The 14,737-nt window shown below is 34.9% G+C and overlaps 2 protein-coding genes across 2 annotated transcripts; both read right to left on the reverse strand.

Annotated features, from left to right (window-relative positions):
• Positions 1-2,927: 2,927 nt before the first annotated feature.
• LOC109806620 (putative carboxylesterase 17) lies at positions 2,928-4,350 on the reverse strand. The gene has a single exon (XM_020369081.3). It carries the CDS (start codon positions 4,246-4,248, stop codon positions 3,253-3,255), a length of 996 nt encoding a protein of 331 aa, XP_020224670.1. The 5' UTR covers positions 4,249-4,350; the 3' UTR covers positions 2,928-3,252.
• Positions 4,351-7,419: 3,069 nt separating this feature from the next.
• Positions 7,420-12,014, reverse strand: LOC145957546 (uncharacterized). The gene is made up of 3 exons (XM_083073824.1): positions 11,605-12,014; positions 11,235-11,480; positions 7,420-7,582 (listed from the first exon to the last, which is right to left on the reverse strand). Exons 1-3 carry the CDS (start codon positions 12,012-12,014, stop codon positions 7,420-7,422), a joined length of 819 nt encoding a protein of 272 aa, XP_082929950.1.
• Positions 12,015-14,737: the final 2,723 nt, after the last annotated feature.

A 14,737-nucleotide genomic window follows, 5' to 3' on the forward strand; every position in this document is an offset into this window, starting at 1 on the left:
AAATATATAGATGAATCACGCACTCTATTTTTTTTTTAATCAATCCAGGACACGTTTTACGTTTCAACCGACAAAAGACGAACCGAAAACAGGGAGAAACCGTCGGGGGAAAAAAATCGGAAATGACTGCAGATCTAATCAAATTGAAACATCGAATCCAAAACATACACTAAGCAGAACGGATTGGAGTTTTAATAAACCACCACACGACACCTCAAATTGTTAGAACAAACGCGCTTCGCAAAGGAATCAGATGAGCAATGCTCTACGTTTTAGATTCAAAACATAATTTAGAAAATTAACAGAAAATTTAGAACGAGTATCTATGCGAAAAGTTTGATAACGTTGCAAACACTGAAAAAGGAAAGGAAGTGATCGAGGTCGTGAACGAAACCAGAACAAAACCCGATGTATACAGTTCTGAAAGCAAAACTAGCAAAACGGCGACGTAAGAGTGTGAAGCGAAAGCAGATATAAAAGAAACTCACCGGCGCAAGGTAAAGCTCGTCTGCAGAAGAAGGCAAAGTAAGTGAAGGTTTAAGCACAAATCTCGAAAATACGAATCAAGTGTGTGAGAGAAGTTAATGCGTGTGTGCGTGTGTATGCAAAAAGCAAAATAGAAGAGAAGAGATTGAGGTGAAAACCTTCGGGCTCCGCTTGCTATTCTATGAGTAAAGGAAAGAAAGAAGAGCACAAGTAGAGGAATAGGAAAAATAATATTTATTTAAGATAAAAAAAATGAATATTCAAATATTTTTTCCTTAAAAATAAGAAAATAATATTTTAATTATTTAAAGATTGTGGCGGTTTAAAACCGCCTAAAATGTATCATTTTTTTAGCGGTTAAAATAACTGCCAGAAATATAATCTTTTGTGGCGGTTTTTTGAAACCGCCAGAAAAAAACCCCACTAACTACCTCTTTTTTTGTAGTGTATATATATATATATATATATATATATATATATATATATATATATAGAAATGTATACATATTTATTAAATAATTATTCACATTAAATGACACCGATGACGAGAGGTTACTATCCGTCTCCAACCCATTGATTGACATTCTTAAACACAATCTCGAGAAAATAAAAAACAAGAACCATAACTAGATCTAAAAAACATAAAAACAAAAACAGCAAAGACACCAATAGTGACAAAACACCAACATGGTGACAGCAACGGAAGAGAGCAGGGACGAAGTAGGGTGATCAAGGTTGCAAAATAAGAGCAGCGGAAGAGAAGAAGAAGAAAACGAAGGGTGCCATGACAAAGAATGTGCCAAAAACGTATGCATTGTTTATACATTAAAGTCATTATACTATTATGGGTGTGTTTGGTGTTGCGTTTTAAGAATTGATTTATTAAAATCAATTTTCTAAACGTAGAAGCTATTTTTATCAGTTTCAGGTAAAATTGATTTTTACCCTTGAAATTGTGTAAAGAAGAGAAAATCAAACATCTATTCAAAGAGAGGAATCACGTTTTTTGAAAAAAATACGCGTTAGCCTGATGCAATGCGCATCCAAACACGCTGCAAGTGAGTGTTTACATTGGAATCGAAACGTGATTTTTCATGTTTATTTAAAAATAACAAATAATAGTTTCCACTTAAAATTAGTGTTGGACGTAGAGAACAAAAAATTACTTTACAAAATGAAACCAAACACACACTAAATTTATAATCAAGGTAGAATTAGTTTTCTACATTTATGGCCAATATAAAATGTGTTTATTTATGTTTCTTATTTTAGTACCAACGTAGAACACTTTAAAAAAAATTTGTCACTGCCTCACTTTTTATATCAATTATAAAATAAATCATGTAAAATTCTGACAATAAAGAGTGTTTTTACGGTAATTAACATACAAGTACCATAAAATTTTGGAAGAAATTAAGAGATTTTTATTTATAAAAACGATTATTTATTTTTGTATACTTAATTTTTTTAGTATTTTATTCTTAAATTTTTAAATAATACTTTAAAGTTTAAAAAGCAGACACGAATTCAATGAACAACAATGATTCTTAAACATTTTTAAACAAATATTAAAAATACAAACTTCACTGATATAAATAAAATAAAACAAATTCATAGGTGGCCAGCGCTATGATGTCCATAGTGGTCCTATATGGGACAATTACGTCCTCCTTGTAAAGCATCATTCTCTTTGAAGAAGTTCTGACTCGTATTCCCTTCAGTGAAGAGCCCCAGTTCTGAAGGGACACCTACAGGACTCACTGGAATATATGGTTGGTCAAAGACAATAATGTCTGAAGAAAGAATAAAGATACTCAACATTCAACAACACGGACCACCCCTTTTATTCATGCACGCACTGTACTCTGCCTGTTTCCCTTTCATTTCTGTTATTGCGTTTTTAATTTCCCATTACATTGAAACTTGCACGTGGAAGTAGCTATCAGCCTGACTATTCTGAACTTAACTCTAGCCTAGGTACAATATAGGTACAAAAAGGAATAACACCATCATATCTATCTGAATTTCAGAACTCATATGATCAAGAGAGTTTATTTATCAAAAACTTTTATCGATGAAAAGTGTTCCGGAAGATGCTTAAAACCTTGAGTCGGTGTTACTTTTGTCAAAATAACACTGACTTAGGAGTAACTATTATTTGGGCTTGTCATGCGGCACATGGCAGATGCTCTCCCTGGTATTTGTTTAACTACCTATTAAATGTTCATTTGACACATCTCTTATCCTCGGGACTTAGGCGCCAAAGTGTCTTTACATATGTTTGGAGGTTGAGATCCCACTTCTCATTAGAGGTCATTGTTTCTTGTTGAAATTATCTTCATTGCTTGAGCATGCATCCAACATGTTTAGAGTACCAAAAATACTTCGGAACAAAAGGTAACTGGGATGGTGGGAGATCGAGGGAGTATTACTATTTAACAGAAAAACCAAAAACGTACTCTAGTATTTTTTAGTATGCTGAAATGAAGATAACTTTCTGTTACAAAACGAGTGTTGTGATTCCTAGAAACAAACTGCAGAGTTACATAAATGCCTATCAACCCCAGATTTTTGAGTGTTACAGATATTTTCTCAAACTCTTGTAAATCTTTGTACATAACGGATTGAAACTACAAATACCAAAACAACCACTCTACCTAGTTATGATCATGTGCTACAGCCTACAGCCACTATCGAATTAATGTAAATAGATACTCCCAACAACAGAAAACAACACGCATATCAAACATGCAGTGCAGGATCGAGTTAGTGATTAACAAAGTTCCTGACATGAGATATCATTTCTTGGGTCCGGGAATGGGAAAGATGGTAATTATGCAGCACTTGGAAAGCATGTCCTACGCCTTTGTACACAAATGTCTCGACCCTTTTCCCTGCTTTGGCCAAAGCGTTTGAGAACTCCAAATTCCTATCTCTCAGTATGTCCATTTCTGAAACACACACCATAACGGATGAAACCCTCAAATCTCTCAGGATTCCATGAGAAAGAGGGTTGCAATAAGGGTGGTCACGTGTGGCCCCATGAGGAAGTGCCAAACGCCAATAAGTGTCAGAAACGGGTAAAGTGAGTGCTGAATTTGGTGGCTGAAGGAAATGCTTCTCAGAGCTAGTTCTTTCCTCTCCTCCAAAGAAGGGTTGGATCAACACAACACCCTTGAGAGATAATGTTGATCCAATGCGTGTGGCCACATTGTAAGCTATGTTGGCACCTGCACTGTCACCAATTAAGAAAAGAGAAGAAAGGTTGCAATGACTCAGCCACCACTTTTGCACACTAGACACATTCATTGCTTCTCTTTTCACCCACATGAGAACGTTGAAGCCATCATCATATGCTACTGGAAGACGATTCTCAGGGGCTAGGTGATACTCCACTGAGAGAATAACACAGTTTGCTTTGGAAGCAAGGTTGGTCAAGAACTCATGGTAACAGCTCCAAGCAGCGGAACCAACGCAGAATCCACCACCGTGGAAGTACACAAGCAAAGGAACCTTGGTGTGACAAATCAGTGGCACGTACGCACGTGCCCATGAATTTGTCTCTTTGTTGATCATAACATCTTTGGCAGTGACACCACGTTCTGACGCCACTGTGGAGGAGACACTAGGCACAATTGGAGGCCTCTCCACACGTCCATCTCTGTGGACTCTTATGAGTCCATGGATTTCTTCAGCGATGATTTCACGTTGCTGGTTAGTGTTGTTTACTTGCAGGTTATTCCTGAGTGAAATGGTAGCCATATTGTTGACTCTTGATTAATATTTTGAAGAGTGGAAGTTTGAATTCTCGTTGTGATGATGTGTCATAGTGTGCTGTGGTTTGAGCCTTTTATAGAAGATTAGAGAATATAAGACAAGTGGACTTGGCCAATGAGAAGGATTCAAGTTGCAAATAAGGTTGAGATAGAAGAAGCTTCAATCTCATAACCATGTGCTGTTATGAAGATTCCCGCGTGAAGTTATATTTTGTCTCTTTGGGGTTGTACTTAAGATTTATTAAGATTTCTATTTATTTAATTTTCTATATGAAATTCAATCTTTGTTGATTAAGGCACTGTGGAAATCGGTCCAGTGTGAAATTGAACACGGAGAATCTAGTTGAATGAGGGGGGTGTTGAGGATAAACATTATTCTTATCTGATGATGGAGGTAAATGCAGCATTTCATGCGTTACTTTTGTAATAAGCATGAGTTGCAACTTGCACCGCTATTATGACATTTAAATTCTGTAACTTTTTTATTTTTTCTGCACGTAACAAGGATGGAGATATAGACATGGCCTATCTGTTTGAGATTTTGATACCCAATCCATATAAAGTGAAGTGAACTGGGACATTTGTCATAGGCCACTTCAAGGCTGCTTTATCTTTTGAATATTATTTTTGTTGTTTCACTAAATATAGTATAATTGGAAAATAATTATATGTTTTTAGGCATGTTAATAAGGAATCAATATTTAAGTACTTATGTATAAAAAATTATTTATTAGAAAAAAATAAATTTCTATATCAAATAATTAGCATATAATTAGTATTAGAAAAATTTTAAGTTCTTCATTTAATAGAAAATAATTTTTAATATATAAGTTAATTTTATAAAATTGAATTAAACATGGAAAAAAATATTGATTATACAAGAGTTGGACTTTGAGTTACCTTCGTAACCTTTGGTCTAAAGAAAATGATTTAGTGGATGTCTTAGTTACCAACTTACCATGTAGGGGGATACATACATTTTTTTGTAATGAAGGTACTGTTACATATAAATACACGGGTCATCACTTTTTTACATTATTATTACAATATTTCTTTAAAGAGTACTCACACAGTAAGGTGAATTTCATATGGTATATAACCAAACAGGTCTTTTGGCTATGATTTGTTAATTGGTCTATAAACTATTTTGAAACACTTGTTCTTTTGATCCGCTTTGACTAAGAATAAGGTTGTGCTTGAATTAATTTATTTTTGGGAAATGATTCTTTTTTTTTTTTTTTTATCATTTTCATAAAAGTTTTGCGGTGGAAAAATAATGTTTTTGTTAAATAAATTGTGACTAAACATAATTTAGTATTTTTTATCTTTTAAAATTTTATTTTTTATTTATTTTAGAGAAATATCTTATTAATTTTAAATTTTTAAGAGAAATTTTAAAACTAAATAATTATTTTCTTAGTATATATGTTGCCGAATATAAACTTAAATAATCAACGTATCATTAAATCAAGTAGAATAAATATTCAAATAACATCTTAATTCGAGTCATATGTGGATGAAAAACATGATTAAAAAAATACATTACATTAAAAGTGGTTAGTAATATCTCTTGCAAATATTATTTATTATTAATCTTAGTAGATGTATTTCACATCTATAACATATTGATGAGAAAACATATGCTTAATGAATAAAACAAAATATTGAATGACAATAAAGAATTTAAACTAAAGAGTTTCATTGAAACACGTGATTTCTAATTCATGGTTAAATGTCAGTTAAATTCCATTTTTTTTTCATATTAAGAAAATTTAATCCGCTTTATTTATAAATGGGTTTTGTGGTATTGAACTAAATTTAAACTCAAATTGTAAAATAATATAAAAGTCAATGTTAAATTCTTATCATTCTAAGCCCATTTGACTAATTAAGTCCACATTTTAGATAGATAATTTTTCGAATATTTGATTTGAGTGAAATATAGGTTCGGTGCTGCCAATGCCATCATATAGTGTTTGACTGTTTCTTTCCTTATCTTTATAAATCCAGAAGACCGATGGTTTTGTGTTAGAAGCTACTGAATGGACCAGACAGAAAGACTAGCAAAATAAAAAAATAAAATAAAAAAAGGATATTCTTGTAATACCAAGTACAAGCAAATGGAAAGTTAACTTTATTCTTAATTTAAATATTCCATATCTCTCTACATATATGATGAAGATTTTCACAATCTCTCCACTAAGCGGACCAAGTTTCGAAGTAGTATTTGAATACCGTCCTCAGGGATTTGAGTGTTTAGTAATTCTTTACTCTAATGATCCAATAAAATATGTTGATGGAATTGCATTTGAGTTAAGATGATGTAAAGCAACACAATGATATAAAATTAATAACAATAATTTTAAGAAACAAGGATTGGTTCAGAAGTACTTGCTAACTCGTAGATCTTCTTAAAATAAATGCGATTCTAATTTCATTATTTCCACGTTCATTTAGTAATCCAACAAGATTCCTCAAGTTTGAATCCTAAAGTCATTAATCTCAAAACATGATTCCTCTATATTTTGAGTTTAACACTTCGCATTAAGAACAGTGTTTTGAACAATGTGACTAACCAAATCAAGTCTATTCCTAGAACGAGAAATGATTAGGTGCAACATTCAGTTTTGGTTTTCAAAAACGTTTTCCAACTGGATTCAAAAACCAAAATCATACCACGGGTAATCAAACCGATCGAAGCATTAAGTAAAGAATCAAGAACAAATAATGATATCAAAATGCATATATTTAAGAAGAAGAAGAGTTAGTAGTTACATCCAACCAATCCTTAATGAGTTTAGCCACACATGGCCATTTCAAGATCCAAGAGTGAAAGAAGAAATTACAAAGTAAAGGATGAAGAAATGGAGTTGATCTTCGTTCCCAAAGGATTCAACTTCCAAATCTTTGTTCTCCCCTTGTTCTTCCCTCTTCAAGTGCTCCTTAATCTATTTTTATCTGTTTTTCCGTGATGTCCCTGTTTTTCCAGATTTTCCCCTTTTATATGAGCTTTAAAACAGGGGCAAAAAGTGATTTTTCCTCTCACAGCTGCAGCTATAAATCCACAGCTATGGTTGTGGAGAGTCCTTCAGAGTGAAGAAACCTCCAACGATGCAGCTGTGGTTTCACGGCTATAGCTGTGGCAACTCCTTCAAGCTTAAGGAACCTCTAGCGCTGCAGGGGTGAAGCCACAACTATGGCTGTGGATCTCTGGAGTTTTTGCTGGGTCCTGGGTGCTCCATGACTTTAGCTGTGAGTCCACAGCTTTAGCTTCAACTTTTTGGAGTTTCAAATTGCATTTCAGATTTTCACAGCTATAGCTGCAGATCCACAGCTATAGCTTCAACTTTATGGATTTCTCCCAGATTTCCACAGCTCGAGCTCCAGATCCACAACTATGGTTGTGGATCTTTGCCTTCCTAAAAAAACTTGCAAAAAATGAGGAAATTCCTTAAGATTTTGCTACTACTCCTCTACTCTTTTAGTATAACTTGATTCTTTAAAATAAGGGGGGTAAAATAACATATATAATATCTACAATTACCAAAAAGAGTACCAAAAATTGAGTGCAAATCATGCATAAAAGACACTCAACAATATATGCCCTTTATTAATCTCATTGATTTTATTGTTCAAATTTCGTTTTCAATTCTTTATTTCTTTTAAAACTGAAAGAAACAACTTTATATTTGCTTTCCTGATATATATTTTTCATTTATACATAATTATCTTGGTTTTTGGCCAAACATTTATATAAAATATTTATCTTATAAAGTTTATAAACTGCTTTGTTTTTCTCCAAAAGGGCATGTTAGTTATTTTTATGCAAAACGTTGTCAAACATCTTGCATACTTTTGCAACCATTTTTATCACAGAATTATTAAGGTCTCCTTACACTAGTACACAAAGGGTCTTTTACGTCGGGTATTTTGAGCCTTTTACGTCGAAAAAGGTTCCGACGTTAATACGGGAGACGTAAATTTACGTCGGATATTATCCCAGCCCGACGTAAAAAGGGACCAAAAACATGCCATAATTTTACGTCGGACATGGCTTTGTCCGACGTAAATTATGGAGTTTTTTTTTTAAAACGTTTATAAATTTTTGATATACCCAACACCTGCATATATATAGTCCAGAATACCAAATCTAAACCAGGCAGTCCAGAATAGAAATTCAAATTATATTTCAAAATTGAATGACAAAAAGAAAATAATATATAAATCTTAAAAATCATAAATTATGACAATGTAAATCCTATTATCCTAAAAAAGCTATAAAACATATGTTTGTCAATGCTATCTAACTAACTAAACTAACTAACTATCAAACTATAAACATAATATCTAACTAACTAAACTTAGAAATCTAACTATTATATACTTTGAAGAAAAAAAGTTGCCCATTGTTCTCTTATCTTGAGCATCTCATCTTCGGACAATGGAGATAGATCTTGAAAGACCTGAAACATTAATTTAAGTGTCATTAATATGCAATGTTAATTATCCTAAAGGTAAATATACTTAAATAAATTTTGATATGAATTACCTGCGCCCAATAATCAATAATACCCGCAGAAACTATGGCTCTCATCCAATACATGATGTAATAGCCACATTCAAACGAGTCTTGTTGCCTATTACACTAAAATGAGAAACAAATAACTATTATTTCCAAAGTCAAAAAATTTAAATATTATTGACTATATGAATTAATTTGCTAACCTTAGGGTATATGAAATGCAATGACTTTGATGATCTGGCTCTTCCACTTAAAATATTAACTCCAGACACGATTCTAATTAATTGAAATAAAAACAAATGTTAGCCAATATATATAATTAAAGTTTTAAAACATAATGAAAAAATTTAGTTACTCTTGTAATTGGCATTTAATTTCGTGGCTTGGTTTTCGATGTAGTGAACAAAACCACACCACGGTGTATTCCTTAGGAATGATTACCATTAACTGCCAATGGGACCTACATTGTATGACAAACAAAATAGTTATAAAATTACCATGATTAAAAAACCAATTAAAAAACTAACCCGTCAATGTATGGAGCCATGTATATATCTCTTCTTGAGTCACTCATCCATGTTTGCATATATTGCTGGATCTGGACCTGAGTGTTTCCTGATTTTTGGATGGATTGAGGCTCAATAAATCCATATATTTCTGCTTGTACATGCTCCACACTCAATTTGTCCATGTAACTAACACAAATAATTATTATAAGTTAAATGTAATTATTGTAAATTTAGACTCATAAAAGAAAAAATGACTTACATGGTCCACAGCTGTATGATAGAAATATTTAACATGGAGTTTCCCCCAACAATCTCTAATGCATCAGGCATAGATATGTATAGTGGAACAGTAGCGCTATCAACTCCAAAAACTTTAATGTCCCACTGCAATTGAATTGGATTCTTCTTTAATCGTGGTAATATGATTAGAAGCGTAGATATGGGATCATCCTCAGCTGCTGCGATATTAGCATCATCAACATAAGGTTCTCTCATGACCTCCTTACCACGATTGATAAAATCCTAAAGAAATAATCACAATTAGTTAAACAATAATAGAATTATAAGAATATAAAAGAGCAATAATATAATTACCTTTGCCCGTGCTGAAAGCGGCATGACCAAACGTTTTGGCCAAGCTAAGAATGTGCCGGTTGCCTGCCCCACTAGTTGAACCTCTGTATTGGGCAAAGGCACTGGAGCAGCAGCATCTTGAACTTGGTCAACCACAACCCGTGTCCAGTCTGGCTGTAGAGGGACACCATGGATGGTTGAGCCACCCTCAAATACTCGGTCAATAGCCACTAACCGTGGGGGTCATCCTCAACATATAACTCACACTGGTTTGGTACATCAGTGTGAGTCTGATCCGGTGAGGGATCTGGAGCAGCACAACTCCCTTTAGTGCTGACTCGAACACCATCATGAGCAACTGCAGTTTGTTGCTGAGAACGAGCCAAAAGTTCAAACTTCTGTTCAAACTCTTTTTGAATATTCTTCAATTTCTCTTCAAACTGCATCTCCAATCTCTGCTCCATTTTTTGCATAACCTCTTGATTGCAAGAGTCAACAGTGCTCCTTGATGATCGGGCACCAAAGAAATCTCGGTGGCTCCAAGAACCACCAACACCACGCACACGGCCTCCGTGCTCTGGCCTTCCTATGGCCGTTGTGAGGATATCATCCCGACCATGGGAAACAAATGAGCCCTGGGTGCTCTGCTCAACTAAACCCTCCTGCAACATATTAACAATAAGTATACCCTAAACTACACTTATGAATTAAATGAGTTGAAATGAAGAGTCTTAGTTTGTATATTTTTACTTACTATTTTATCAGCAACGACCCTTGCAGACTCAGAAGTCATTTGCCCATCTGATTTTGTCCGGGCTGCTATCCACATCTCATGGCGGGGAGGTGACTCCACACGGTCAGCAGACTCAACCCCTATTGCCTCTGCCCTAGCCTTTTTCATTTCCTTTTTTTTTCTTTCATATCCCCCTCTTGACAATAGATGGGGTGCATCATTCTTGGCCTGTCGTTCTTGGGCAGCTATTCTTTTAGCCTGCAATAATACAAAAAAGAAAATGAGATTAATTAAAATATACCTTAAGTATTTGTGTCAATGTAAGAGTTATCAATAACTAACCTGCCATGAAGGGTCCAATCGAGTGGCACGAAATTGCATCCACTCCTCATCAGTGATCTGGTACTTTAGACAGGGAGTCTCATTTTGTCGCTCTCCAAATACATACTCCCGTGTCAAGAAAGTCTTGAAGTCTCTCCACCTGGTGGCAAGGACAGATAACATCTTCCTCCTCATGACCTCAGTGTTGGGAATGTCAAAATTTTTCTATGAAAATAACAACAAATAATAAATAATGTATTTAAGTTATATAATATTGAAGGGATGTGAAAGTATATACCTGAATATCCTGCCACATGAGGTTCTTGTCAACCTCCTGAACGTCATCCCATGATGGAATGACAATAGAAACATGTCGTGGAGCTAGGACTCCCAAATAGCTCTTAAACTTGGCAGCATTTGGGCCTGATGCCTTGCCAGAACGAGGATCCACCTCAACCGGTGTCCTCTCCTTGGCAATGCGTCCAGCTGTCAACCCAGACAATCGGGTGACAGATCTACCTTCCCTCCTTCCACTGCCAGACCCAGAATCCTCCATAATCCTAAAAAAAATTAAACTTTCATTATTAAAACAATGAATTAACTGAATAAACAAATAAAGTAAAAAGGATAACAATATAGAAACAAAATAACTAATAAAAAAACAAATAATACACAAACAGAAACCTATTAGGTTGGAATGTTTTCCCATATTCCTTCATCATGATCACTTCGATAGCATGTATTTCGTCCACTTCATTGTCCGCAATAGGACCAAATGATCTGGTAGAGAAAGACGGTGTCTCATGCATATCTAGAGACTCATCTTCGTGAGTTCCATACATGGTTCTTCCTTCGAGGACCACTGACCATTTCTTATTACATGGATCCTTGACATAAAAAATTTGTCTTGCTTGATATGCCATAATAAAAGGTTCATCCTTATAACCGACCTTATTCAAATCAACCAAAGTAAATCCTAAATCATTTGTCCGCACACTCGTATTGCCATCAACCCATTTACACTTGAACACAGGCACTCTAAACGTGACATAATCAATTTCCCATATGTCTTCTATGACTCTAAAATAACTCATGGATGTTGTAATGGGATTTTTATCTTTTGAACTAGCAAAGTGCACAGCCTCACCCTGAATTGTAACCCCACTATTTTGTACTCTACTTTTGTCATCTTTTGTCTTTGTATAGAAACAATATTTGTTAATATCATACCCACCAAATGTAATGACATCGTTGTTAGGCCCACGCGCGAGTCTCAAAAGTGTATCAGAAGCATTAACCTCACCATAAACCTTTTTCTTGAACCAAGCTAAGAAACTCTTGTTATGTTCATTCAATACCCATTTCTCATTCATCCGGGGGTGTGCTATCTTGATTTCATCTATGTGTTCAGATATGTAAGGAATTACTTCATCAGTGTTGTTCAATATGTACAAATGTGTTTGGTCAACTTCTGTTCGACTCACAGTTCTAATCTTTAAACTTCGAGTACCCTTACCAAATTGTTTCCCATCATGTCGAGTCTTGGGAATTCCTATTGGTTCTGATTTCGACATGTACCCTGAACAAAACTCAATGGCTTCTTCTGCAATGTACCTCTCCACAATAGAGGCTTCTGGGCGGTATTGATTCTTGACATATTCTTTTAAGATCTTCATGTATCTCTCAACAGGGTACATCCATCTAAGATAAACCGGGCCACACAATCGAATCTCCCTAACCAAATGAACTATCAAATGCACCATGATATCAAAAAATGAAGGTGGAAAATACATTTCCAATTGACACAAGATTGTGATTGCTTCATTTTCTAACTCATCTAACTTTACAAGGTCAATTACTTTGTTGCAAATGGCATTGAAGAATAAACACAATCGAGTAATAGCAACTCTAACAGAAGATGGTAAATGTTACGAATAGCCACAGGAAAAAGTTGTTGCATTAAGACATGACAATCGTGAGACTTTAAACCAATTAACTTCAAATCTTGCATAGACACCAAACTCTTAACATTTGAGGAGTACCCTTGTGGAACTTTCACACTGCGTAAGCACTCACAAAAGCTTTTTTTTTTTTCTTTTTTTGATAGAGTATGACAAGCTGGAGGCAAGTAAGTGCGTCTTCCAATAGACTGAGGATGTAACTCAGAATGTATACCCATGTCCACCAAATCTTGTCGTGTTTTCACTCCATCTTTAGTCTTTCCTTTGATGTTTAGCAATGTCCCAATTACACTATCACAGACATTTTTCTCCACATGCATCACATCTATGCAGTGTCTAACATCTAGCTTGCACCAATAAGGAAGATTAAAGAATATTGATCGTTTCTTCCAGATATTTTTCTCAGTTGACTTCTTTTGCGTCTTTCCGAACACAATGTTAATGTTCTTCACCCGCTGATATACTTCTTCACCATTGCGCGGTGTCGAGGCAATTTCATCCTCCTGACATCCATTGAATGTTTTCTTCAATCTACGGTATGGATGACTACGAACAAGAAACTTACGATGCCTAGTGTATGCAGTCTTTTGCCCATGTTTCAATTGGGTATAACTTGTGTTTTCTTCACATATAGGACCTGCATAATGACCCTTCACACTATACCCACTCAAGTTACCATATGCTGGAAAATCATTTATTGTGCGAAATAACATTACACGCATGGTAAATTTTTCTTCACGATATGCATCAAAGACCTCCACTCCTGTCTCCCACAACATTTTCAAGTCATCAATCAATGGACTAAGATACACATCTATGTCATTTCCTGGTTGTCGGGGTTCTGATATCATCATAGACAACATAATATATTTTCTCTTCATGCATAGCCAAGGAGGCAAATTGTAAATGACCAACAAAACTGGCCATGAACTGTGTTTACTACTTAAGTTCCCATAAGGATTCATGCCATCTGTAGCTAGACCAATTCTCAAGTTTCTTGACTCTGCACCAAATTCTGGAAATGTTTCATTAATTCTCTTCCATTGCGGAGAATCAACTGGATGTCGAAGAAAATTATCACATTTTCTACCATTTTCATGCCATGTGAGGTTTTTTGCATCATCTTTAATGGCAAACAATCTTTTAAACCTAGGTATTATTGGCAAATACCATAAGACCTTAGTAGGGAGACCCTCTATTTCTTCCTCACCACTACTTCTATCAGTTTTCTTTTTGAACCGCGACAATCCACATGTCGGACACACTTTCAATGTAGCAAAATCATTTGTATACAATACGCAATCATTAGGGCACGTGTGTATCTTCTTATACTCCAAACCCATTGGACATAGTATCTTTTTTGCCTCATAGTTGCGATTAGGTAACGTGTTATCTTCTAGAAGCATCTCCTTCAACAACTCCAACAATTCTGTGAAACTTTTATCAGTCCAGCCATTTCTTGCTTTTAAACTAAACATTTTTAAAGTTGCTGATAATCTTGTAAACATACTGCATCCTAGGTACAATGGTTGCTCAAAATCAGACTTTCAGGTATCATACACATGTGCTCTTTCAAAATTTTCTTCACCAACATCACGTATCATCTCTTCTAAGTTATCGTCCATCCCTTCAAAATTTTCAGTTGTTGACATTGTTGGAATGTCTAATATTTCTCCGTGCCATGTCCATACTGTATAACTCTTCACAATACCATATATAAACAGGTGATCACGTATTTCTCCAACTTCTTGACGTATCTGATTCAAACAACGAACACATGGACAATAATATGCCCCTTTGATGGGTTTCCCATTTTTTCTTGCAAATTCCAAGAACTCTTCAACTCCATTTTTGTG

Source organism: Cajanus cajan, chromosome 4 (genome assembly GCF_000230855.2).
Source record: "Cajanus cajan strain Asha chromosome 4, NIPB_CcT2T_4, whole genome shotgun sequence".
Taxonomy (NCBI): Eukaryota; Viridiplantae; Streptophyta; class Magnoliopsida; order Fabales; family Fabaceae; genus Cajanus; species Cajanus cajan.